The sequence below is a fragment of the Eptesicus fuscus genome, chromosome 11, assembly GCF_027574615.1.
Source record: "Eptesicus fuscus isolate TK198812 chromosome 11, DD_ASM_mEF_20220401, whole genome shotgun sequence".
Taxonomy (NCBI): domain Eukaryota; kingdom Metazoa; phylum Chordata; class Mammalia; order Chiroptera; family Vespertilionidae; genus Eptesicus; species Eptesicus fuscus.
Genome location: NC_072483.1, coordinates 57,198,046 through 57,225,656, shown reverse-complemented (window position 1 = coordinate 57,225,656; position 27,611 = coordinate 57,198,046). Strand labels below are relative to the sequence as shown.

General features: G+C 43.3%; 1 protein-coding gene across 2 annotated transcripts in view; it reads left to right on the top strand.

Moving 5' to 3' along the window:
• The first annotated feature begins 7,522 nt into the window (after positions 1 to 7,522).
• Positions 7,523 to 27,611, top strand: part of FRZB (frizzled related protein) — a 30,940-nt gene continuing 10,851 nt past the window's right edge. Inside the window, exons 1-2 of one of the 2 annotated variants that reach the window (XM_008138493.3) lie at positions 7,523 to 8,218; positions 17,271 to 17,318. In XM_008138493.3, the coding sequence (XP_008136715.1) occupies positions 7,741 to 8,218; positions 17,271 to 17,318 (526 nt within the window). In that variant the 5' untranslated portion in view covers positions 7,523 to 7,740. The remainder of the gene's footprint in view (positions 8,219 to 17,270; positions 17,319 to 27,611) is intronic. The other variant, XM_028140863.2, reaches the window with a different exon arrangement.

Sequence of the window (27,611 nt, the reverse complement as noted above, 5' to 3'; positions counted from 1 at the left end):
CCTTCAGATCTAGGGTAAATCTTTGCTGTACTATAATGCTGCAACTTAGTCTTTCCTCAGTTAAGATATTGGACTGACCATTATACAGCTCTTGCCATTTTGTAGAAAAAATATATTAGAATGTAAGTTTTATGATGGTCCAGACTTTGTTTATTGTGTTATCTCCACAACCTAAACTGTCTGGCACTTAGAAGGCTGGTAATAGTGTTCAGTTAATGAATAGATGAATTACCTTTTCCAGGATAACAATATTCTTTTAACCTTTCTTCAGAGATTATACTCTACGCCTTCCAAAAATAAGTTTCATCCTGTCTAGTTTGGTCCTGTTCGACACAGTATTCTAGAACTTAATAGCTGTGTTGTCATTGTGTTAATCACCATCATCATTGTCAGGACATTAAAATATTTATATTGTTTATAGAAAAGTATAACTGGGCTCCAATGGACACCATTCCAAGGCCCTCTTGAATCCCTATAATCTGTTTTCACTCAAAGCAGTTTATGTTTTGTTTACAATTTAAAATCAATTTAGTTTCAAACTTGGGAAGATAGGAAAAAATCTAAGACATGGAGTGCTAGTACTTACACTTGAAAAATATCTAAAAATTAAAGTTGTTTTTGTTTGGCAATTACGAGCAAAAAGTCAAAATCTGAACTTGATGAAGGATTTATAGAAATTTTGTACTTAGAAAGTACCTGGGCGGCCTTAGTTGATATTTATGGTGGTGGTGTTTTCATGGTAGCCAGGTTTTTATCTTTATCAGAGAGAGAAAGGATGACAATTTTTTTTGTCCCTGTTTTCTTTGCCACCTCCGATGGAATAACTGAGTGATGTCACTCCATATCACATTTCCCCCTAATTCTTTCCCATGTACCATGCTACCTTTCACAGGTAACTAGAGTGGAGGGAGTGGTTTCCTGGAATACCTACGTGCAAAGTCCTATCAAGTCACACATCTTATCAGGTCAAGGAGTTCCAGTGAAAGTGGGGGAGTGGGAAAACGTGCTCACCACCTCCCATAATTACATCAAAATTACAACTAAATTACAGAACAATCCACCTGGAGAAGCATCTGCAGACTAGCTGAACAGAAGTCCTAGAACTAAGGGTATAAAAACAGACAAACACGTGGAGGCTGGTAGGAGGGGTAGGTTGTTAGCAGGGAGTGGCTGCCACAATTCTGGCCCGAGTTACACTGTAATGATCCAGTTCTGTGTGATGGGAGAATGGGGAGAAAGATTGAAAGAGTTTTAGCCAGAGGTGGAGTTATTAACCAGTGATGGAGGAGTGAGACATCTGGAGGGTCAAGGGCCTCAATTAGAAAGGATCTTGGGGGAAAATCGCACAGGATGATTAATGTTCTTTGGTCAGCAAGGTCAACATGTCAGGATTCCCACATGTGGGAAATCAGTTAATTGGTGTTTTAGGGGTAATACACTTAGGCCCAGGGACGGTCCTGTTAGCACTAGAAGGATCCCTGTTGAGAATTAGGCCCTTTACATTGGGTAATTTATTTTGAAGTCTCTCACTTTGATCCTAAAAAATCTTTCAGTAGCTATTTCTGAGATTCTGATGAGCATTTATTCTTTGAAACTGAGGGAAAAGTTTTGATTTAAAAACATTTGTTGGCTTTCGTAATTGATATAGTGGCCAAGTTGGCAGATTCATGTTCTCATTGTTAATACATCCATGGAAGAGACTGATTCATCTTCCAGGTTAAACATGAGATGCACAATTCATAATAACAAATCACGAATGACAGGGGACTAGCCAGGTTGTTGTTGCTTCTTCCTGATTTTGTAGAAAACAACAACAGGATTTCTAATCTTGTGGGGATCATTTTAAGACCATTTTCTCATTTGGCCTTGATGGTAAAAGTCAGTTGCTCAGTCATTTATATTATAATTTAGGCCTAAAGCCGAAGTTGGATTGACCTGTGTGCCTCTTGATTTCTCCTTTGTCACTGTAAGAGGGGGAACTGAGAAATAAAACAAGACTTTCAAAGATCTGGTAAGATGAAAGATGTAGCAAAACATGTAGGTCTAGCCTAGAGTACGATGGTAGAAAGGGTATTCTAGAAAACATCTGTAATAAAATCTTGTCAAAGGGAGATTAAGAAAAAATTCAGTATCTGCTGGGTTTCAATTAGACATAGGGAGAGATACAGTGTGGGTTCTTCCTGGATGTGTCCCACACCTCCCCTTCCAGAGTCCTAAATCTTTTTGGGCTGTTTGGAGCGTTTGGATGATTTTAAGGGATTGTGTAAACTGAATACCATTATGTTTAATTATAATATACATTATATATAGGCACTTGGTGTTTCCAAATACAAGAAAACCACACACTTCCAACAGAGAAGAAGGATGGTATAAATAGAAAGACATTGAACTGGGCACCATCGACTGCCATTAATTGACTCATGATTTTGCATAAGTAATTTTATCTCTGAGTTTTCTTTTCAAATTAAAATATGGAGGGTGGTAGGTTAGGGACAGGGAACAGGTGGGTGGGCTAGATTGCTAAGGTTCATTCCATTCTAAGATCCTATGCTTTTTTCTGGAACTTCTTTGATGCTAGATCTATTGTACCTTTGTTGCAATGAGGTTGGAGTGTTGCTATTTTCATTTAGGAAAGTACAGTGGGGCCAGGGAGACAGCTGATTTCATTGTCAAGTCTCACTGGGGCTCTGAGGATGGCCTCTGAGTAACTAAGAGACGCATCTACTCTCCCTCTCTCTCCCTTCTCCCCTGACCCCATTCAGAGTGTCATTTAGCTATTAGGCTGCTTTATTACAATTTTGTTTCTAAATTCCTTGTAGAAAGAGATAAATAGGATATAAAACCATGAAATCTTTATAGCACGTTAGGAGTTTACTAAGGGTAATTCAGGGCTTAATATCTACTTGGAAAGGGTGAATGTCAGTGTGTTGTCCCTGAACAGCTGTATCAGCATCATGTGGGAACCTGTTAGAAATGTAGCTTCTCAGGCCCCACCCCAGAGCCACTGTCCCAGGAACTGGATGGGGCCCAGGCATCTGTGTTTTCAGAAGCCCTGCAAGGGGTTCTGTTGCACCCTACAGTTGGAGAGTCACTGCCCTAATGCGGATGTAGCTAACAGGTGGGAAGCTTTTATTGGATTGCCTGGAAACTAGAAAGGTAATATTTTCTTAAAGTGGAATTTGAAGAATTGCTAGGTCCACAGGATACCTTAGAATTCAGTGGTTCTCAACCTTCCTAATGCCGCGACCCTTTAATACAGTTCCTCATGTTGTGGTGACCCCCAACCATAAAATTATGTCGCGAACCACAGGTTGAGAACCGCTGCTGTAGAGCCTAAGACCATCGGAAAACACAGATATTTACATTACGATTCATAACAGTAGCAAAATTACAGTTATGAAGTAGCAACGAAAATAATTTTATGGTTGGGGGTCACCACAACATGAGGAACTGTATTAAAGGGTCGCGGCATTAGGAAGGTTGAGAACCACAGCCTTAGATGAAGGCCATGGAGCAGGAAGGCCTCCCCATGTGGAGTGCAAGGCTTTGCATCCTGTTCCCGGGCAGGCAGACCAGACCCTGTGTGGTTGGGGCTCAGGCTGAGACCAAGGCTCACAGAAAGCCCAGGCTCTCTCCGATCCCAGCTCCTCTCTGCCAAGGAAGCATTGTTTGTCGGAACTGTGAAAAGAGCGGGATTCAAGTCCCGCTTCTGACAGGCCTAAAGCTGGCTGTGAGAGCTTTGGGGAATGAGTTCATCCCTCTGGGCTTTTCATTCCACTTAGTTTCTTCATCTTTGGAACTAATACCTCCGGCAAAGCATAGTGCAGTTTATGTGCCTCACATATGGTAGCTACTCGATAAACACAGTTCCCTTGCTCCCTGGGTACCTATGGCTGATCCTCAGTTGGTACAGAATGGCACTGGCCACAGTCCTTCTGACTGACCCTGATATTGCTACAGGACCCTTTGTTAGGAAGTTAAATGAACTGCCACTGACCATGGTGCTACGATACATTCTGAGAAGACTGGTCGGCGATGGCTGGGTCTGCGCACATTTCCTAAGCAGCTGTGGAGCCCGGAATTGACCCATGGCCCCAAGTAGCTGCTCCGCGGGTGCTGGGCCATAGCTCTTCTCTTAGGCTGCAGTGTCCTGGAAAGAGGCCCTCTGCATGTGCCTGGGAGAGCCGTCTGAGGTCCTGGAATCTAGTTTCCATAAAATATTTTTTCAGTGGGATGTTGTTACACTAATAATTTGCATTTGCCACCTTGACAACTTTCTCAAATATAAAATCCACTGCATAAAACTCATTGATTTTTCATTCTTAGTTCTAAAAAAATGAGTTCTAAATGATCACTATCGCTATGCCCATCCGAATCTCATTTAAAAACGCCAATCCTCCAAGCCCTTTGTGTGTTGTCTGCCGATGGTGTACTTTGAAATTTCTTCACCAGATACGGGGCAATACTAAAGCAATCAGCTATCTTTCACTTAACCCATGTGCAAGATCAGTGTTCTGTCAGTCAAACCGAACTGTATAAACTAGAACCCCAGAGAAACAAATTCCCTGTGACCCGTTACCTCTCGAGCACCAGGTTTCACCCTTCCCTTAGTTTTCTCTAAATGTGGGCTTGTTTGAAGGTACTCATTTTGACATGTCTAATTTGTGTTTCCTTCATGAACATACAGCTTTTAAAAAAAAATCCTCACCCAAGGAGTTATTTTTTTCATTGATTTTTAGAGAGAGCAGAAGGGAAAGGGAGATGCATCGATGTGAGAGACTTCGATTGGTTGCTTCCCGCACTCACCCAGATCAGGGGAGGAGTTCAAACCTGCAACCCAGGTACTGCCCTTGACTGGGAATCGAACCCGAGACCCTCCAGTGCACAGGCTGACACTCTGACCACTGAGCCCCACCAGCCAGGACCACACAGGTTATTTTTCAAACTTAACTATCACTATTTACTCAATTAGATGTTACATCTCTAAGACATGTATACTTAATACTTAAACTATTGCATTTTAAATGCCACCAGCCAACATTTCTCAAATGCCTATTTCAAAAGAAATAGAAGGCCAATTGCCTTCTCTCAGAAGTCATACATGCTCTTAAGGAAGGCAGCGCACACCCAGTTGAGTAATGAAATTTTTTTTTTCTGAAGCAATAGATTGCCACGTGCTAAAGAATAGTTTGCAAAAATGAACAACGTCCAAGGGACACTAGCTAGAAAAAGGGCCAAAAAGACCTCTGGGAGGCACTGAAACTTATTTTGAGTTTTGATAAAGACAATTTTGGATTAGAAAAAAGCTGTGAGGGAATATGGTAGACAAAGGGGATAACTGACTTTTGTAAAGGGGAAGAAAAACACACTTTGTTGTAGATAGTTGGAGAACCATTAAGATAATCTACATTTCTTCTTACACTGTTAAGATTAAGATAGCAGCAAAATGTTTTAGCAAAGACTCTATTATATCTATCCCTCACTTGTTCCTTCTAATTTATTGAAAATCCCACCTACATTTCCTTAATACGTAATGGGCCCCAAATGCTCGAATATTGACTGTTTTAAAGTTTTCCCACCTCGATTTTACTTGCTAAATAATTTTTGACTTTCTTATTTTTTTTAAAAATGACAGTATATTGTAGACCAGGCAAAGTTTGTATTCTGACTCCCTACCTACCATCTGTTTTGTTTTTGTTTTTATCCCCCTAAGTGGAACAAACTTCCTTCTGGAAAATTTTACTGCCGGCACAAATTGCTGATTATGGTCATTTTAGAGATAAAAATCTCATAATCTCAAGTTAGCAACGAGGTTTCCTAAGCGCTGTCAAGTCAGGGCTGGAGAATGGCAGCCGGCATCTCCCTGTGTGCCCTGAAGTGGGGGCATCCTTCTTCTGCTTATTGTCGGCTGAGAAAGGATGGATTCAGGCAGTGACATATTTCAATGATGTAGAGCAAAGGTGACTTCCTGTTTTGTTTTAGGCTTTGTTTCCTTCTCTCAACGAGGGCTGTGTTTTCTGACAGCCTGCAGTCCTTTTGCTCCGTGATTTCCCATTGAAAGGGCAGGGTGCGCGGGCCTCTGCAGGTCACTCCATTTACAACACGCCCTGGAAGCGGGTGGGGGAGGTGGCTCATTAGTGGCAGGAGCGGGCCCGGAGGGGATCTGTTTTCTATTTTCTTCTCTAGACTGAGCTCATTTGGGTGGGAAGGATTTTATTGTTGTCATCATCATCATCCTTATTATTGGTGGTGTAATTTCCCTACACATGTCCCTCAAGTGTTAGGTGAAATGGTTGGTGAGGAGAGTTAAATATTAAGTGCCATTTTATGTTCAAGTGCTTCAAAGCAATTAGTTTTCCTTCTTAAGATTAAAAAAAAAAAAAGCAAAACTCAAAGGTTTGGTCTGCAGGGCAAAGGAAGAAAAATGAAAGACATTTTTTCTTTTTCTTTCTTTCTTTTTTTTGCTTCTGGGGGCCTATTTGCAATTGTTTTCAGCATTTCTTCTTCGTCTTTTTTTTTTTTTTTTTAAATGAAAGGCAATTTCCTTCCACCTAATTATCTAAAGTGCAGACCGCTGTGGCCAGGAGCTCTGGCTAACGCTCCACCATTGCCACAAGGGCCCATGTTTTCTGGGGCCTTTAGAGTGGCATTGCTTCGTTCCTTCCCCTTCCTGTCTGACTTTCTGCAGAACCGGGGTGCTCCCCCAGAGAAAGCTGTAGCTTCCGTTACCGGGGAGGTTGGGGCTTAGGTGGGTTTCCGAGTGAGGAACTGGGGAGACGCCTCCGCTGGAAACTGGGGTGGCCCTTCAGTCAGGGGCTGGAGGCTCTTTCTTTGGAGCCCGCCCGGGAGGCTCCGCGGCGTGGGGGTGGGGTAGACGTGCAGGTCCCCGGTCTGAGCGGTCTCGGTGCATCGCGTCCTTACGGCTCCAGGCTTCCCCGCCCCTCCGCTCCCAACCCACAGCCCTTCTTTCTCTCGCTCCCTGACTTCCCAGGGAGCGGGGCAGGCGGTGGAGGGCCGGGTCTGCAGCGGGGGCGGAGCTGCCCCCCGGGCCTGGAGGTGGGAAAGCGGAGGCCGCGGGTCCCAGGCGCAGACCTCCCGTCGAGGCTCCTCCGGGCCGTCCCCCTCCTGCCAGCGGCGGTCGCTGCAGCCGCGGCAGCTCCCAGCAAAAAAGTGGACCCTTTGGCTCAGCTTGCAAGGCTTGCAAACTCTTACTGCACACCGCCCCGCCCCGTGGGGGACTTTTCTTGTTGGTTTGCCTTCCTTGCTCTGCCTCCACCACCGCCCACCCCCCCTTTGGAGAATTTCATGCTGCTTTTAGCACCTTTCGGTAACCAGGGGACGCGGCTCCCCAGAGCACCAGCTACCTCCGCTGAGTTCTGCTGTTGTTTTTATTTCTCCCTCGCTTCCTCTTGTTTTCCTCTCGTCGGGCTCCTCTGCGAAGTCTGAAGTTTTGCCAGAGGGGACGGGAAATAAATAGGTGCTGCCGCCCCACGAGGCTTAGACGACGGGGAGGGCGGCCAGGGCGGCGGGAGCGGCAGGGGCGGCGGCGGCCGGAGCTCGGGGGAGCTCGTGGGACCCCATTGGGGGAATTTGATCCTCGGAAGCTGCGAGATTGCCGGGGGAGGAGAGGCTCCCGGATCGCCGTGTCCAGTTCCAGGGGGGGGAGGAGGCGGCGGCGGAGCCGGCCTCTCGCTCGGCGTGCTCGGCGCAGCTGCTCCCTTGCCCCGTCCCGCCGGGACCATGGTCTGCGGCCGCCCGGGAGGGAGGCTGCTGCTGCGGGCCGGGCTGCTCGCCCTGGCTGCGCTCTGCCTGCTCCGCGTGCCCGGAGCCCGCGCCGCAGCCTGCGAGCCTGTCCGCATCCCCCTGTGCAAGTCCCTGCCCTGGAACATGACGAAGATGCCCAACCACCTGCACCACAGCACGCAGGCCAACGCCATCCTGGCCATCGAGCAGTTCGAGGGTCTGCTGGGCACCCACTGCAGCCCCGACCTGCTCTTCTTCCTCTGCGCGATGTACGCGCCCATCTGCACCATCGACTTCCAGCACGAGCCCATCAAGCCCTGCAAGTCTGTGTGCGAGCGGGCCCGGCAGGGCTGCGAGCCCATCCTCATCAAGTACCGCCACTCGTGGCCCGAGAGCCTGGCCTGCGAGGAGCTGCCGGTGTATGACCGCGGCGTGTGCATCTCTCCCGAGGCCATCGTCACCGCCGACGGCGCGGGTGAGTCCTGGCGCTGCGAGCCTCTGTCCCTGCCTCGCAGCCTCTGTCCCTGCCTCACAGCCTCTGTCCCTGCCTCACAGCCTCTGTTCCTGCCTCACAGCCTCTGCCCCTGCCTCACAGCCTCTGTCCCTGCCTCACAGCCTCTGCCCCTGCCTCGCAGCCTCTGCCCCTGCCTCGCAGCCTCTGTCCCTGCCTCGCAGCCTCTGCCCCTGCCTCGCAGCCTCTGTCCCTGCCTCACAGCCTCTGCCCCTGCCTCACAGCCTCTGTCCCTGCCTCGCAGCCTCTGCCCCTGCCTCGCAGCCTCTGCCCCTGCCTCGCAGCCTCTGTCCCTGCCTCGCAGCCTCTGCCCCTGCCTCACAGCCTCTGCCCCTGCCTCACAGCCTCTGCCCCTGCCTCACAGCCCCTGTCCCTGCCTCACAGCCCCTGTCCCTGCCTCACAGCCTCTGTCCCTGCCTCACAGCCTCTGCCCCTGCCTCACAGCCTCTGTCCCTGCCTCGCAGCCCCTGCCCCTGCCTCGCAGCCCCAGTCCCTGCCTCGCAGCCCCTGCCTCGCAGCCTCTGCCCCTGCCTCGCAGCCCCTGCCCCTGCCTCGCAGCCTCTGCCCCTGCCTCGCAGCCTCTGTCCCTGCCTCGCAGCCTCTGTCCCTGCCTCGCAGCCTCTGCCCCTGCCTCGCAGCCTCTGTCCCTGCCTCACAGTCTCTGTCCCTGCCTCACAGTCTCTGTCCCTGCCTCACTTGGCGTCCTTGACTCTCTAATCCTGTCTTTTCTATTCCGATCGCCTCTCTTCACCTCCTCTTCTTCCCCCTCATCACCCTTCCCAGCGGATGCACTGTCTTCCAATAGGTGATGTGTTTCTCTAAAACACACTGGTTACTCCACTCCCGTCTCACTTTTACTCACAACGGAACCTTCACTTTGCACTCTTCGCACGTGGAGGTCACCAGGTCTTGTAATAGTGATGCTTTTTTACAAATTTTTATTTGTTTACAGTCACCGAGCTTTCTTGCCGGGTTCTCTTGCTTTCTCAACCATCCATTCTCTCTATCTGTAATTTGGAGATGCTTGTCAACATGGTATGGTGAAAACAGAAACCCGAAGCACGGTTTTCTTCTGATCATTAACAATGCCCAGATAGTGTCAGTAACCTTTCTCTGTCCCACAGACGTTAGTGGTATGTGTTTGCCCAAAATCCAATTTGAGCAATTACCTTCACCTTAAATTTCCCTCGCCTTTCAATGAGATAAATGGTTCTTCCATTCCAGACTGGAACAGCTGTGAAACATTGCTATGCGCTGCTCATTAGCTCCTGTGACTTGCTCCCGCCACAGGGCTGGCGGAGTGACATTGCAGGGCGCTTTTCACATTCCCATATGCCTCCAAGTCACTTTGTAAATGACATATGGGTGAAAGGAGTTATATTTAAGGCGTGTTATCATCACACACTCATGTAATGTTATTTTTAATCTCGCCTCTTATCCCACTCTTACGTTCTGCAAATAATTTGTCTTTAGTACCTTATTTCATGCTCTTTCTCTGTGTGTACATCAACCACACATGCATTTCAGTCTTTCCCTACCATAAAGCTTTGTTGCTGTTCTACATGTAATAGAATCAACCACAAGTTGTTTTCTCACTAGTGTTTGGTCTCAGTATGACAGTCATAGCTCTTAAGACCCCAACTAAACCTCCTTCCTTATGGTCCATTTAACGCTCACTCAGTATCACTCCTGCCAGTTAACCCAAACTTAAATGTCACCCTTCGTAGCCTTTAAAAAATAAACCCAATCTTTTACGATTGGTCTTTTTTCATACCCTTCCCAGATCAGCTCCGTTCTTGGATGTGAAGACTTGATTGCCTCCTTTTCTGTTCTTTTCTTGGGCATAAAGTCTTTCTTTTGCCTCTCAACGTGCTCAGCCTAAGCTCATGTCCTCAGTCCATTTCTAGGTAATAGTTCCTGGGTGTCAGATAACTGATCTGAAAAAAATTTGCTCTTGGTGCACATTACCCGTTTAATATAAAGTGAGTGGGGAGGGGGAAAGTATTTGTATGAATAGCCACCAAACCAAAACTGAACAGAAAGATTTCAAGAGCTTTTGATGGCCACTTCACTTAGTGTATCACTCTTAATATACCTATTGTTTTCTTGATTTTGATCAAGAACCAGGAACTGCTTGTATACAATAATCAGAAAGAAATGAATTTGTAGTTAATCTTTGGGCTAAAAGCGCACTCTTGAGCCTTTGCACTCAGTACTGTCACAGGCTGTAGAGACTCTGGAAGAGCTGGGTGAGCTGCTGCCCTGGGCTGCCAGGTACTTAGAATCAGTTAAATGCTGATGCTCCTCTCAGGCCAGGGGCTAGGAGTGAGGTGCCCATGGTTCCCGTGAAATGCAGTCCTTCTCCTTAAAGGAGAAGACTTGCTCTGAAGCCTCTCAGAGATGGCCCTCAAATGAGAGAGGTCTGGCCAGGTTAATGGCTCTCAAAGCCATAGTCAATATTGATGGGAAGCAGTTTCCATTAGTGTCCCCGAGTTACCTATCATTGTGGACCAAACACAGAACAATTGCCTCAGTGGAGCTCTCAAATAAATAGGACATGCATGGAAACAGTTTGTCAGTCCATGGACCTGATTTCTGAGCTACCTTAAAATGCCACCATATCTGCTTTGCTGACGCTGTCCTTGCTAGAAAAATAAGGAGGGGTAGGTGGCAGTTGGAACCATATTTTAGTAAAGATCTCCCTTCCCCCCTGCCTTTACCTTCAGTGTGACTCAGACTGTTGTGGCAGGAGGGAGCTGAAGGGGACGTGGGAATGGGGCATGGAGGGGTGGATTCTAGCCTGAAGGGTCCCGGTGGCTTCCAAGGCCAGTTTGCTGGAAATTACATTCCCTATCCTGGGTCAAACTGTCAGGCACCTGGAATTACTTAGGAGCTACCACATGTGGCCAGTTTAATTTACGATGCAAATATACTCCTTGGTTCAGTGGGATATGATAGTTCATGAAGCTGGGCTTCCCCCTATCCCCCCCTTCCTCCCGGTGTAAACAGAGTCCTTATGTCTTCTGACTAGAATCCAGCTGACTATAAAAATAAGGTCTCCCTGAATAAAAACGGGACCACCTTTCACGTTCCTTCAATGCCAAAAAGATTTTTCAAATCCTACCATTCACATAGATCTGTTTCCTCATAGTCCATACAGTATGACTCCGCAAACAAGTTTAGAACATTTTACAAAGCAAAGTCTTACTGAAACGGAATATTGCTTCAAACTGCTTGTTGCTTTTGAAATACTAAGGGCAAAACATATATTTATAACAAATATCATACCATAATAAATTCACATTAAATTTATTCGTTTTCCACATTTTCCATTTACTGTATGGTTATGGCTACATGCTTTATCTGAGAATTTTATCAGTTCAAGTAAGTCATTCAGCCGGCTAGTTGATATTGTATGGTGAGTAAAGGATATGGACAGACCAGTTATTGAATCTTAATTCTGCTTCATGGCAGCTGTTATCAGAAGGAAATTATATAACCTCTCTGATTCAGTTTTTTGACCTGTATCGGAGGGACAATACCTCCTACAGGCATGTGAAAATGAAATTACACAGCAGATGTACCACCTGGTTCATGGCTCTTAACAAATTGTTGCTGCTGCTGTAAGCTGTTTTGCCATGATTACCATTGTTATAGAAAATTGGTATTTTTTGTGTGTGTTCATTTGTTTTTTGAAACGGTATGTTGGACACTGCAGATTCACCCTAGAGCAGTGGTCGGCAAACTCAGGAGTCAACAGAGCCAAATATCCACAGTACAATGATTGAAATTTCTTTTGAGAGCCAAATTTTTTAAACTTAAACTTCTTCTAATGCCACTTCTTCAAAATAGACTCGCCCAGGCCGTGGTATTTTGTGGAAGAGCCACACTCAAGGGGCCAAAGAGCCGCAGTTTGCCGGCCACGGCCCTAGAGCTTCGGTCAGTTCAGCTCTGGAAAACAAGCTTCACCGTGGGACCTAACTGGGGAAGCAGACCTTCTTCTGAACATATAAGCTTCATAATATTTCATTTTATACAAATCCACCTGGGCCTCAGGCTCCAGAACCCATTCCTTTGGGAGCAACAGGAAGAGAGAATGAGTCTGATGGCTGTTTGTTAGTTACAAATGGTTTATCAGAAGCAGAGCACTCATGTATTTAAGAAAATTTACGGTATGATATTTAACAGCTATTTATACAACACCCGTGTCGGGCCATGCCAAGGGCCTTATAATCACTCCTCAGTCACTGCTGCTCTCCGTCGTGGTGTTAACTTGTCACCCCAGCTCTTGCTCAACACATTTCTCCAGGCCCGGTCTCGCCGGGCAGAGCCGGGCCAACTTTCACATGCATGAACTGCTGTTTAATCGTTTCTCCACTCTCTGAGGAACAGGCAGCCTTTTCTTCAGCCCTGGTCGACAAATATTTGAGGGGCCAGACACTCCGAAGGAAGACTTATTTAGTGTGATAGGAGGAAAATGGATTGGAAAGGAGAAATGGAAATTTTAGATTAAAACTGGAGAGAAAACACGATTTTAAGAATCCTTCATCCTGTAAAATCATGACAGGCACTCTGAATGGGGTAGGGAAGAATATCTCAGTGTTATTTAATGTACAGTTAACCCAATTATCAGTGGGCCCCAAATCTTATTTTAATAATTCATTTTTTATTTTGTTCCTGACAAACTTCCAAATAGTTGTTGCTATAAATAGCAAAATTTTGACTATGTTATATTTGGCCATTCTCTTTTTACTAGATGTATAAGAAGAGGAGATCAAGAGTCACCATATAGATATATACTTTAGAATAATGGAGAGTTGACTATTTTCCTCAATTTGAAGAAAATCACAGCTCTAGAGTTATAGGCCGTTAGTTGGAATTCCAGATTTGCCATTAATATTTTATTTTAAGCACGTCATTTGACATTGGGGATTGTGAAGAACAAAAGAAATATTCACGCGACTGATAAACGGTACAGCACAGTATAAACATTTAACAACAACGTGATTGGGGAAATGATGTATCATCCTCAGGAGAGGGATCATTCGCAGCAACAAAATAAGAACTAATTACAACACACATGTTCTAGATGCTGTTTTAAGTGTGTATGCATGTCAATTTATTTAATTATATAATCGCTACGTGGGAGGTGCTATTACATCCATTCTTCAGAAAAGAAAGCTGAAGCAAATAGAGAAGTTAAGTGATGTATCCAAATTCATAAAGCTATTATAAGAAAGAAGATTCAAACAGGAACCCGTTCTATACTATACTTCCTCTGTATGAAGAAAGAAGTGACTCCTCATTTCAGAGAGAATCTGTCTTTTGACCATCAGATTGCAGTTAAAGCATTGTTTTTTTATCATTGTGAAAGCCCATTTATATGGAGATGCTCATCAACTTACAATGGGGTTATGATAAAACCATACTAAGTTGAAAATATTGTAAGTCGAACATTCATTTAATGTATTTAACATAATGAACATCCTAGCCAGGGCTAGCCTACCGCAAACGTGCTCAGCACAGACTGTCCAAAAAATGTTGGCAACGCAGTACACTGCAGTGTTTGCTGTTTACCCTCATCACCCCCCGACCGGGAGCTGTGGCGCGTTGCTGCTGCCCAGCATCACAAGAGGGGATCGTAGTGCATATTGCTAGCCTGGAAAAAGACCAGAATTCAACCTTTGTTATAGTTTCTCCTGGATGTGTAATACTTGTACATCACTGTAAGGTTTAACCATTGTAAGTTGGGGACTGTCTGTGTAGTTTAAGAGAATAAAAAACAACCCTGGATAAGGGGTTTCAAAAGATAAAAACTACTTCTTTTGAGGTATCGGAGAACGTACATTGCAGATTTTCACATCTAATCCTTAGCCTTTCAGTCTCAGCATGCTCCAGAGTAAACGCGTCATTTCCTTACCCTCACAGGCCTATTCTTTTATAGTATTTTCTATATTGTTATGAGGCACTGCCACACTCCAACTCTAGGCCCGAGAGTCAGTCTTGCTCCCGCCCTCTTCCTCATGCCCGATTTTCAATGGGTATCAAGTGCTCGGAATCTACTCGAAATCCCATTGCCATCCCTCTTTCTCCAATGCTGCTTTCTTAGTTTGAACCTCAGTGTTTGTCACATGGATTACGGCCATTGAATGAAAGCTGACTCACTTACCTCTAGTATCGTCCCTCCATATTCCAACAGGGAGATCTTTCTGAAATGCAAATCTGTTGCTTAAAATGTTTGTTATATGCTTCTAGATCTCATCCCCTCTTATCTCTCCAGTTTCCTTTCTTTTAGCTTACACCCCTATTTTAGCCATGCTGGAAACCTTGCAGGTCCCTTGGCCATGTACTGTGGCTTTTGACCCCCATACTTTTCCACATGCTATTCTCTACCTAGGAAAACCTCCCTACCTTCCCTGGCTCCTTTAGGACCATTCTGGAAGTCTCTATGACCCCTACTAGAAACACCGGGGCATAAAACCAACCGATAATATCTACCATTTTAATTGAGGATGATTTTGTTAGAATTTTTAAGTTTCTAAAAACAATTTTTGAGTTATTTATGATTAGAACACTGTTTTTCTCTCTCTCTCTTTTTTTTATAATTCTAACAATTGACATTTAAACACTCTTAAGAGTGTAGAAATATTTTTCTGTGAATAAGAATGAAAGAAGAAAACTACTTTCCTAGATTCAGCTGTGTCAAAGGGGTTTTCTTTTCTAAGAGTAGAGCTTTATTTTTCATTTTTATTTCAACCTTTTAACATTAAACAATTATTTAAAATGTAGGTTAACAGGATTTCTTTAGTTACAGAGAGAGCATATAAATTACATGCATATGATCACATTATTATTGGACTTACTCAGGAATGAGAAAATCACTGGCACATTCCTTGGATACATTTATTGTGAATGAAGTCATTGAATAGAATAAAAGGCATTAAATTAATAATATATGACTCATTAATTGTAATTTTTGGTGCTTTTATCCTAACTTGGTATTAACCCCTCCTGTTTAACATATTCATGATATGACCTATGAAGAAAAGAGAAAGAACATTATTTTCTACTAGAGGCTTGGTGCACAAAATTCATGCACCGAGGGGGCGGGTGTCCCTCAGCCCGGCCTGCGCCCTTTCGCAGTCTGGGACCCCTCGGGGGAATGTAGCAGTGTGCCAAGCGGTAGGTGGCCAGGGAGGAGCCTGAATTGGGGCCGGGCTTTGCTCGCGCTCATCACACCCATTGTGCCTGCTGCTGCGGAGACAGGAGAGGCTCCTGCTGTGGCACCTGCGCTCACCAGCCATGAGCCTGGCTTCTGAGTGGCACTCCCCCTGTGGGAGCACACTGACCACCAGGGGGCAGCTCCTGCATTGAGTGTCTGCACCCTGGTGGTCAGTGCACATCATAGTGACCGGTCATTCTGGTCATTCTGCCATAATGGTCACTTAGGCTTTTATTATATAGGCTAGAGGCCTGGTGCATTTGTGCACCAGTGGGGTCCCTCGGCCTGGCCTGCGGGATCGGGCCGAAACCGGCTCTCTGACATCCCCCAAGGGGTCCTGGATTGTGAGAGTGTGCAGGCCAGGCCGAGGAACCCCACTGGTGCACGATCGGGGCCGGGGAGGGATGTGGGAGGTTGGCCAGCTGGAAAGGGACCACGGGAGGGCTCCAGGGCGTGTCTGACCCGTCTCACTCAGTCCTGATCAGCCGGACCCTAGCAGCAAACTAACCTACCAGTTGGAGCATCTACCCATGGTGGTCAGTGCACATCATACCGACTGGTCAACCGGTCCACCGTGTGCCCCCTGGTGGTCAGTGCACATCATAGCTAGTGGTTGACTGGCCTTATCATGTCATTAGCATATTATGCTTTGATTGGTTGAATGGCCGACTGGCGACCAGACACTTTGCATATTAGGCTTTTATTATATAGGATTAGGATAAACACAGGCATTAAACTAATTTAACATGAAGTGTTGATACAAATGTAAAACTCTTGTTTAAAAGTACTGAGTTGAAGTTCAATCAAAATATGGAGGTAGGTACAGCATCTCTCAGCATGGTGCTTTGCTGAGGCACTCTGTTATTCATTAGGCTGCTTACCTAATTAGGACACAGAATAACTTTCTGTTATTGTCACCATTACGATTTTCTGGGGTTTCAGGATTATGAAAAGTGCAAATGGTGATTTCCAATTACCATGTCTATTTGCACTGGTTTGAGTAATCCTGCTGAAAACTGTTTAATCTATAGTTAACAAAGAGCATGAGAATGCTTTCTGAATGTTTTTTTCCCCTTAGGCACTAAGAATTTAAATGTATTCATTGAAGTGTGACACGTTTATTTATTGAGGAGGTGTGTTTGGCTCTTTTAGTCATCAAGAGATAGGTGTTGGGTAAGTGCCTAATATATGCATGAGCTTTATTGTGTAGGATGCTCATAATTCACAAATTTGGTGAAACTAAGAAAAAATTAGTAATTCCTGAAATTTTATGCACAGTTGATGAGCATTCATAAAAAATATATTTGCCTTTCAATCAGATGAAAGAATAGGTCTTGTCTTTATTTGACCTATAAATGATAGACTGGCAACCTCATGGCACTAATAAGAATCTACTTCCTTAAGACACCTGCATTCTTACCCAAATCATAACTGTGACTGAATTAGATTTTTATATGGGAACTAGAGGCCTGGTGCACGAAATTCACACACTGGTAGGGTCCCTAGGCCTGGCCAGCGATCAGGGCTGATCAGGTTCCTCGCCTCACTGCCTCCTCCTTCCCTTGCTCCCTCAGCGCCCTGCCGCCACTGCTGGTCACCTGCCATGTCCTGATCTGCCCCCTGGTGGTCAGCGCATGTCATATCAAGGGATTGAACGCCCAGTCTCCTGATTGAACTCCCAGTCTTCCGATCGAACTCCGAGGGGACAATTTGCATATTAGCCTTTTATTACATAGGATTCTTAAAGTAATAATGAATATGTGATGATTCTTACTTTATTCTATCACCTTTCAGATTTTCCTATGGATTCTAGTAATGGAAACTGTAGAGGGGCGAGCAGTGGTGAGTACATCACTACTTTCCTGGTTTTCATTTGCAGTCAAATCTTTGATGTATCCTAGATACTGAAGTCTTGGTTGGGGACATTTGTGCCGTACATTTTAAAGTAAGCTTATAAAAATTATTTTTTATTTATGTTAATTTTATTTTTTAATTTAGCATGTAATAAAATTGACCTTTACTTTTGGTCATTAAAAATTCTATGAATTTTATGAATTCTATACTTTTTTATATAAAATAATATTTACTTGGAAAATCACAGAGGTAGGAGTAATTCATGGAAGAAATGGGCTTAGGAAATAAGTTACAGAAGTAAAGGAAGGACCTTTGGAGCTTAGAAGTGAGGAAGGTAACGGTGACACACCTAGGAGGATGGGGAGGGGATGGGGAGAAGGGAAAGGCGCTGGTGTGCTCCCAAGAGGGAGAGCTGGGTCCCCTGTGCTAAGGGTTTTAAGGTTGGAGATTTTAGGGGAGGTCCCAGTGGAGGATCTTAATAGAAGATTCATCAGCGTTCCAGGTGTGTCCTTTCAGGGTCAGGGTCTCCACCAGGCGTCCTCAAACTATGGCCCGCGGGCCACATTCGGGTGTTTTTGCCGTTTTGTTTTTTTCTTCAAAATAAGATATGTGCAGTGTGCATAGGAATTTGTTCATAGTTTTTTTTTTTAAAACTATAGTCCGGCCCTCCAACGATCTGAGGGACAGTGAACTGGCCCCCTGTTTAAAAAGTTTGAGGACCCCTGATCTCCACGGTCATTATGCAATGCAGCTGGTCCTGAGGTCAGCCTTGGCGCCTGGCGTTGCATGTCAGGTGTTGCTGCTTTTCTGGGCCCAGAGCTGAAATACAGCTGAGGCTAAATGTTATCTCTAGGGAGGGAAAGTCAGGGGGTCCAAACTGCATGACCAGTGATGTGCTAGGGGAGGGCAGGTCCCCTGGGCACAAGGTCCCACCTTACAGCTGTCCTTCGGTAGGCACCCAGGGCTTTCCACCCTGGTGACCTTCTGGACCTGGCCCATCATCCTTGCTTTGCTCATGTCTGTCTAACTGCCTACGCCCCTCTCCCCCCCAAGGATCTTGGTTCTGAATTCTTTCAGAGAAAAAGGGCGCAGGTCTCTTCTGTAGCTGTTCCTGCTGAAGAGGGGCCAAGTTTTCCTTCAGAGCCAAGCTATCCTTGCTCTCTGTCAGAGGGACGATGAGACCTGGGCACAGAAGGAAGTGGTGATGGTGTCTAGAGGTGGTATCTCCTGAGTATAAATAGGGCTTGTAACCTGGTGGAGACAAACTGTGTTACAAATCTTCATAAGTGAAAAATAAAGCTTTTAATTGAACTAGAGTCTAATATTTACAATTGTGTTACAGAGTCCTTTAAGACATAATTCCCCCCCTAAAACCACCCTCATTTTCATTAAAGAGCCAAATTAAGACCAATTTATTTACTGTATTAAGTCCAGTTTCAATTTGGCCTGATTATTTGCACGAACACAATAAGAATAGCAATGGATTATTTAGGTTCTTTTAAATCGCTTTGCTGGGATCTGATGATTGAGCTTTAATTAGCCCCTCAGCTGGGGGCTAGCAGAAGGGAAAAATGATGAATCCATTACCAGTTTGATGGTACTGATCTTCTCCATCTTCCTGCTACTATTTACTTTTCAGAGTCCTTAAGTAGCTGCTTCATGCATTTTGTTTAGGTTTTATAACTCCATTCAACGGGAAAGACATGATGGAGTCTACTTACGCTGTCTTATCATAAAATAAACTTTTAAATGAAGTATGACATATATGCAGAAAATATCATAAATCATAAAAGCATGCAGCTCAGTGCCTTTCCACAGAGTAAACACTCTTATGTAACCACCACACAGATCAAGATATATCCATTACAACCACTCCAGCAGCCTCCCTGTGCTTCTTCCAATTCATAACTTCCATGCTTCTTCCCGAAGATAACTATTGGCAGGAATTCTAGCAGCTTATTTTATTTTTAAAAATATTTTTAATTAATTTTTTACAGAGAAGAAGAGAGAGGGATAGAGAGTTAGAAACATCGATCAGCTGCCCCCTGCACACACCCCACTGGGGATGTGCCCGCAACCAAGGTACATGCCCCTGACCAGAATTGAACCTGGGACCTTTCAGTCTGCAGGTCGATGCTCTATCCACTGAGCAAAACTGGTTTCGGCTCTAGCAGCATATTTTAACTTTTGCCTGATTTTAAACTTTTATGAATGGCATCCTACAGTGTACATGTAATTTGTGCGTGTGTGTTTGTGGTTTCCTTTGCTCTTTATTATGCTGTGTATAGCAGTACTTTCAAATTTTCATTGTAGTCTATCGTATGAATATATGACACTTTATTCATTCCAATGTTTCTGGATTTTTGGGCTGTTTCTAGTTTTTGTTATTACAACTCATGCTGCATTTGTTTCTTTACTAGTAAGAACGTTATAACTGTAATTAATTATTATATACTTTTATTCATTTTCTTCTAGTCATTACTGATTTGGGTCTTTATGTACTGCCTTGTAGGGTGTTTCATACATGGAAGCAGAACATAAAATAATATTTATAACATTTGTAAACATTAAAAATTAAAATTAATTTTACTAAGTTTGTAAATGGGTTTGAAACATCTATTTTCATTAGATTGGACCAGTTTTCCCTGTTGATTTCCACTGACTCTCATCGGAGTGAGAAGTGTTTGAACTGAGACAATGTCTACCAAAGGCGCCCCAACAAGCATTTACCTTTTAAAAATTCATTAGTGTTCAGCAGTAGTTCTATTTTAAGGATCGCTCCCACTATTATATTTGGTCAAAATAAACCAGAAAGCTCATTTGTATAATACACAGTACATTGGGTAAGTCAAAATTTTTGGCCATGTGTGTGCATGTGCTATCAATTTGTCCTGAAGCTGCGGTTAGAATAACATAGCACTTCAGCGTGTGAAACAGAGAAGACATCAACAACACTGTACATAATATACAAAAATAGTTCAATGTACAAGGGTATCTGGAATGAATGTAATGTTCCTGGGTTCAGGGTTTACTATTCCTCTTTCATAATGTTTTCCTGTTCTCTGGCAGAATGAGTGTGATGAAAAGCTAGCAAACAAAACCAAACTCATTCTGTTCGTATTCGCATGTTCTGAAAAGAAAATATAATTTGTCAAAATTCTCTACTTTGGAGTAATGTAACAGCTGAGGTTGATTATGATAAAACAGGAAATGAGGAAGACATAAAAACATTGTAATCCATATAACCCCTCTTTCAAAAGTGTCAAGCTGTGTCTGTCTGGAATTTGGAAAAGAAATTCTTTCACTCTGGTTAATTTATCCTGTGCCTCTAAGCTTAACAATTTTCTTTTTCTTTTTTTAGAAATAATAATTCTGTCTGAGCAGCTCACTATGATAGTGTAAACTCACTATCATAATAAGGAGAACATTCTCTCTTGTTTCCATAACTTGGATTGTGGAGAAAAACAATTTTAGTTCTATTCCATTGAATCACTAGGTCTGTCAAATCAACACAGAAAATTGAGGCAGGTAATAAAATGATGCAATTAAAAGATATATTTTTATTAAAGTAGTCCTGAAAAAGAATCCCCATAGTCTTCTACTTTGTGATGGTGGCCAATTTATGAGCTTTTATATTTGAAAAACACTAATTTCTCAGAGAGGAGATAGAGTTGGTAATTTCTGACACTAATTAATTATGTAATCATGACCAAATTACGTAACTTCTATGGGTCTGCCTCCTAATATAAAATCAGATTATATTGACCTCTGGGTCCCCTTGTGATAAAAGTAGGTTTACAGTTGTGATGACATGAAACACAGAGTTTATTCTTGTATTATTATTAATTGATTAATCATTGCATTTTCTATAGGAACAGCTGTAAATCTACTTTTGCCCACCACTGTGTTTTCAAATGAGGGCATTAGTAGTAGCCCCTGGGGTAAGTTGGGTGCACCCCAGTGTTTTCACTAGCCTCTTCCTGGGCCTGTTTCAAAGGTCCTTCAGAGAAGCTCCTCTGGGCAGCTGAGTGGCAGCTGCTGAGGAACTAAAGGTTCCTGGTCGCCTGCACCTGCCAGGCAACCAGGGCGGATGGCCTATGCCTACCTAGCTTGGGTAGTATAGACCCGTTCTCTCTTTCCTTCAGATTTCTTTCTGCCCTTTTGGCTTCCTGCTAATTTTGGGAAGGAATCCAGTTGTTTTCCCACTTTGGTGCAAATGTTTACTGACCACAGAGGCTGAATTGACTTGGGAAAACATCTACCCTTTATTGGAGACAGAATGAGGATAAATAAAGAAAGTCATTTTCATAGTGGCATATCTATCTGTTGTTGTTTTGCAGTAGTTTTCCTCCCTGGGCAGCTACCCATATTGTCCTGGTTCTCCCCCTGCCGCCCCGTGGTGGGCATTCCCCAAGGCTCTGTGCGTGGCCTCTGCTCCTTTCTCCTTACAATGACCTCTTCCTATCCGTGTCCATCCAGCTGCATAGGCTAAGTCATCACCTGTGACTGGTTCTGATCACTCTCCCAGGTAGAGTACCACACTTCTCCATAACACTTCTACCTGGGTAGTCTATTTGTACTCCAAATACAACATATTTAAGAAATAAAGTAAACTTTTCATCAAAAATTTCCTCCTCGCAACTTTCTTTTTTAGGATGTGGTACAATTGTTTTCCCAGATCCCCAGCACTGAAACTTCATCCACCCGACCACTCACCACAAATGGAATGACCACCTCCTCATACAGGCATGTTCTTGTGCCCAGGACGTGGTGTGAAGGAGCGAGCAGTTGTCTGCACTTCCCTTTTCTTTCACCTCCTTTCTATGTGCTTGGAATTGAGTAGAAACATTATATTCCAAAACACTGTGAAGCCTGCTTTATTTTTGTTGTTAATTGACCTCTTTGGAATACATCACAAAACATCACACTTCAAGATTTCACGAGAGAAAAACGGGCAAATTGCATTGACTTTATATTTTGTTGATCCTGAATGACTCTTGGATCCAGACTCCTTGTGAAAGGCAGTTTAAAATTTTCCAAGGACATAAATCTTAAAGGAGTAAACTAAATTTCCTTTTCTTATTAATATAGTGTTAGTCCTCTCAATCTTAAGCAATTCCCTTTTACAGAGTTCAAATAACTATGAATTGAGACCTTTATTACATTATTTGAGGTTTGTTTTTTCAGCTAAATTGAGCAAATGTTATTTTTGCTTTTTAAAGCCTTATTATATTACCTAGGTTCAACAATCAACTTCATTGCATTTCCACATACTGCTCTAATCCAAAGTAAAATCTAATAGGATATTCTTTGCCCTGTGTCTATCTTTAGGGAATAAATATTATTTTAAACACGTAATGAACAGCTGCTAAGTCATGATACAGTTCAATTTATGGAAAAATGAAAGAAATATCTTACATGAATTTTATGTTGATAGTACTTTATTGAGGTAAAATTTACTTACAGTAAAATGCACTAATGTATGCTGCATTGAATTTTGACAAATGCAATACACCCATGTAGCTATTAACCAGATCAAGATAAAGAATATTTTCATCATATAAGTTCTTTGGTTAATCTGTTCCTCCACCCACCTATTCATCAGTCTGTTCCATGCTTCTATATCTCTTCTATCTATTTTGTTGATCTGTTTATTTTGCTCATTAGATTCCACATATGAGTGAGATCACGTGATATTTATTTTTCTCTGGCTTATGTCACTTAGCATAATACTCTCTAGGTCCCTCCATGCTGTCTCAAAGGGCAAGAGATCCTTCTTTTTACAGCTGCATAGTATTCCATGGTGTAAACGAACCACAGCTTTTCTATCGACGCACCTACCGATGGGCACTTTGGCTGTTTCCAGATCTTAGCTATTGTAAATTACACTGCTATGAACATAGGGGAGCGTATATTCTTTCTGATTGGTGCTTTGGGTTTCTTAGGATATAGCACTCCTAGAAGTGGGATCAATGGGTCAAATGGCAGTTCCATTTTTACTTTTTTGAGGAAACTCCATACTGTTTTCCATAATGGCTACACCAGTCTGCATTCCCACCAGCAGTGTAATAGGGTTACCTTTTCTCCACATCCTCACCTAGCATTTGTCATTTGTTGATTTGTTGATGGTGGCCATGCTGACAGGTGTGGAGTGGTACCTCATTGTCATTTTAAATTGCATCTCTCTGATGATTAGTGACTTTGAGCATTTTGCATAACCCATGGACACAGACAATAGTGTGGTGAAGGCCTAACCATTTTGTCATATTCTTCAGCACTATAATATCACTAGAGGCCCGGTGTATGAAATTCATGCACTCAGGGGGGATCCCTCAGCCTGGCCTGCACCCTCTCGCAGTCTGGGAGCCCTTAGGGGATGTCCGACTGACTGCTTAGGTGGGGAGTGGGCCTAAGCAGTCAGTCAGACATCCTTAGCGCTGCTGCAGAGGTGGGAGAGGCTCCTGCCACCACCGCTGCACTTGCCAGCCGTGAGCCCGGCTTCTGGTGCAATGACCACCAGAGGGCAGCTCCTGCATTGAGCGTCTGCCCCCTGGTGGTCAGTGCACATCATAGTGACCAGTTGTTCTGCCGTTTGATCGATTTGCATATTAGCCTTTTATTATATAGGACTAGAGGCCCGGTGCATGAAAATTCATGCACTGGAGGGGGGAGTCCCTCAGCTCGGCCTGCCCCCTCTCACAGTTCGGGAGCCCTCAGGGGCAGGAGGCGACCCAGCGATCAGGGGAAGGCAATGCCCCATCACACCTCTGCTGCTGCCACTGCCAGCAGCGCAAGCCTCGGCCGGCCCTGGTTACCTGAGCCTCGGGTGGCCCTGGGCAGCTGGGGGGCTGAGGGAACTGGGGGGTTGGGTGCCACCATCTTATGGCTGTGGGCACTGCCATCTTTGAGGGCATGGCAGTCAATTAGCATATTCCCTCCTTATTGGCTGTGAGCGCTGCCATCTTTGAGGGTGGGGCATTCAATTAGCATATTCTCTCCTTATTGGCTGTGGGTGCCGCCATCTTTGAGGGCAGGGAAGTCAGTTAGCATATTCCCTTCTTATTGGCTGTGGGTGCCGCCATCTTTGAGGGCGGGACAGTCAATTAGATATTCCCTCATTATTGGCTGTGGGCGCCGCCATCTTTGTGATTTCATGAGGGTCAATTAGCATATTCCCTCTTTATTAGATAGGATTATATAGGATTAGAATGGCCACATGTATGGTTATTTTGGCTTGCTAAGCTTGATCCTTCAAATTTGGGATATGTGCATGATAGTTTAAATGGACTCCCTACATCAGGATAGAAATTATCATGGTCAACTTGAATCAAAATAGCATAATCAAGCACTACTGAAAAAAATCTCATTGTTTTGCTTATTTTTGATAGGTATCACAGTTCTGTAGGTGGTGAGGAACCCGGAAAAATATTACTTTTATAACTCATTAGTCTTTATAAATGATGGGTTAGGAATTCCAGTGAATCTCTCAGTAACTTTACATTTTGCCACTTTTTAGATGTTAAATAGTAGGGGATGGATCCTAGACTCAAACCCAGCTGTGTCTGACAATCACAGTCCATCCTTTTAACCATGGTGTTTTTCTGGACTCTTCCAGTAGTAGATGCCTACTTTGTAGTATAGATCTACTTGGTTTCTGATTCTGCAGGATATGCACTGTTGTCATTAAAATTTCTTTCATCATTGAGATCAGGACACTAGGGTTCTATGTTATATTTTATGCCCTAGGAATAAGATCCTCTGTATTTCAATAAGGTGTTTATTTTATGACTTGCTATTTGGAAGAGGGAAGGTGGTCTTAGAGTGAAATATAGGCATGTTTTACAATCGCTTTGTTTCTAGAACAGTAATGGAGCTGACCTTCTGGAAGGCCAAATGATATATTGCCCACATTCCATTAGGGATATCTGAACAAGCTCCACAATGGCACCCATCCCTGTTGCCATTTTGTTGACATTGATTTTAAAGTAGATACTCCATCTGTGCAAGGATTTCATTTCACAAACCTGTTTGTCTGTTCTACCCCAGCCATCCATTTTCGTGGGCACATTCTGGGCTTTGCCATTGAGCAGTAGTGCCAGAATTCTAATGTTAATTTAAGTACCCCTTGTTTTGCCTACCATTTTTTTTTAAATTTCAGCAGATTTGCTCTAATATTATCATTGCTAAAAGTTTTGCTCCATTGAGACTGTGTATTAATCTGTTCACTAGTCTCCTTGTCTACCTGAGATTTAATGGTGCACGGTAATAATCATTCTCTTGAAAATACCCTCAGTTCCCTTGCCTTTCTTTTCTTCTGCCATATTCAACTGGCAAAGTCTCAGTTCTAGTTGTCAGAGAAAATAGCTCAATTGGGGTGACTGGTTTCACTTTTAAGTTCAAGATAAAAGTTAAACCACACAATTAACACTGCCTTAGCAATCCTGCCTTTATTCTCCAGGAAGTTTGCCTTTCTACTTAATAAAATAACTGTTGTATATCTTTTATTCTCTCCTTACACTTCTATACCCTGCCTCTCTTGGTCCCTCATTCCCCACAGTTGCTGATGTTACTTCATCCTTCAGTGAGAAAGTAAAAGCCATCAGAAGGAACTCTCTCCTCTTCCCACCATCAGATGTAAAATCCCGTCAACATCTGGATCTTTCTTTTCTTGTGTAGTGGATGACCTGTGCCTCTGGCTTTCAAAGACCTCCCCTCCCCTTTGTTCTGAGTCCCCTTCTCTCCTTGCCGATTGAATTTAATGGACACTTTCTCTCTTAACTCAGTTGAGCTTGGAGGTTCTTTTGACAGAGGACTGCTTTCCATTTTACTTGGAACACCCTCTTCTTTCAGCTTTTTGACTCCCTGTCATTGGATCTCTTTCTCATTCTCCTTTATGAACTTCTTAGATATCTTACATATTAAGATATTGTTCCTGCCTACATTGTTATAACTCATCTTTCAGGTTTTAAGCATAAATATCATTTTCTCAGAAGACTGGACTGTTATTTTTTTAAATTTTATTTTATTGTTGAAGGTATTACAGATGTCCCAGTTTTCCCCCTGTTGACCCAATCCACCCTGCACCTACCCCTCCCAGGCTTTCACCACATTATTGTCTGTGTCTATGGGCTATGTATATAAGTACCCCTCCCCCTTTGCGTTCTCTTTGAGATTCGTCAGAAGACCAGACTAGTTTAGATGATCAGGTTACATGTTCTCTTTGCACATTGTACTTTTCTTTCATAGCCTTCATCACATATGAAATTACTTGTTCAATATCTGTAACTTATTCTGCATTGTCTGTATTGCCCATCAGGTGTCCTACATGTCTAGCACAGAGGTTGGCATATGGCAGGTGCATGATAAATATTTGTAGAATGAATTAATTAACATGTAAGTGACTGAAAGGGCTCAACAAATGTTAGTTCTCATTTCCTTTCCCATCTCACATTTACAGAAGCATGGTTATCCCGGGGTTGTAGAGATAGAAGAGACTATTTCCATAGGAGGAAGACAAGTTCATGGTGTGATGGACATTGGCATATATTTAAAATTACTTAAGGTCATGCTATGGACACTCTTATAGGCAGTTAAAATATAGATCTGGATCTCAGTAAAGAAGTCATAGTTAAGGATCTAGATTTTTGAATCATAAAAATTTATTTTTGCATTCACTTTAAAATTTGTGGTCTGCTCTAATGTATCGTAAAATGGAGGGAAGGAGGATGAGGGGGCTTCCAGGGTCAAATGCCAGGATATAAAACATACTGAATGCATTTGGTATAAATTACAATTATTTAAACTCTGGTCTGACTAGAAAGAGTCAGTCTTGAAAGACAGTGAGAATCATAACATAAATAGAATTGTATTTTCTTCTCTTTTTCCCCCCCTCTTTCTTTTTGACAATAAATCCTGAGCACAGATCTAAGGTCTTTTCCTAAAAAAGCAGAAAAATACTCATTCATGGATAGTAGTATTCTGAAGTCATGGTACATGGAAGGTTATAGGAGTTTTGAAATCTGGCAAAGTTAATTATAGTCTTACAGCTTTGGATGACACCCAAAAGAAGTCAATTTCAAACAAAGGTCAGGGTTAGCTTGAAAGTCAAATCACACTTCAGCTTGAACTCAAACAAGGATGCATTAAATAGTGAAGGTCCAGTGAGAATCAAATTGCATACTTGTATCAGGTTCTTATAATTCTTTAGAGCTTGTAAAAGAGTATGACCCTTTAAAATAATATCTTTATGTGTTTTCAATGAATGAGCCAATATTTATGAGC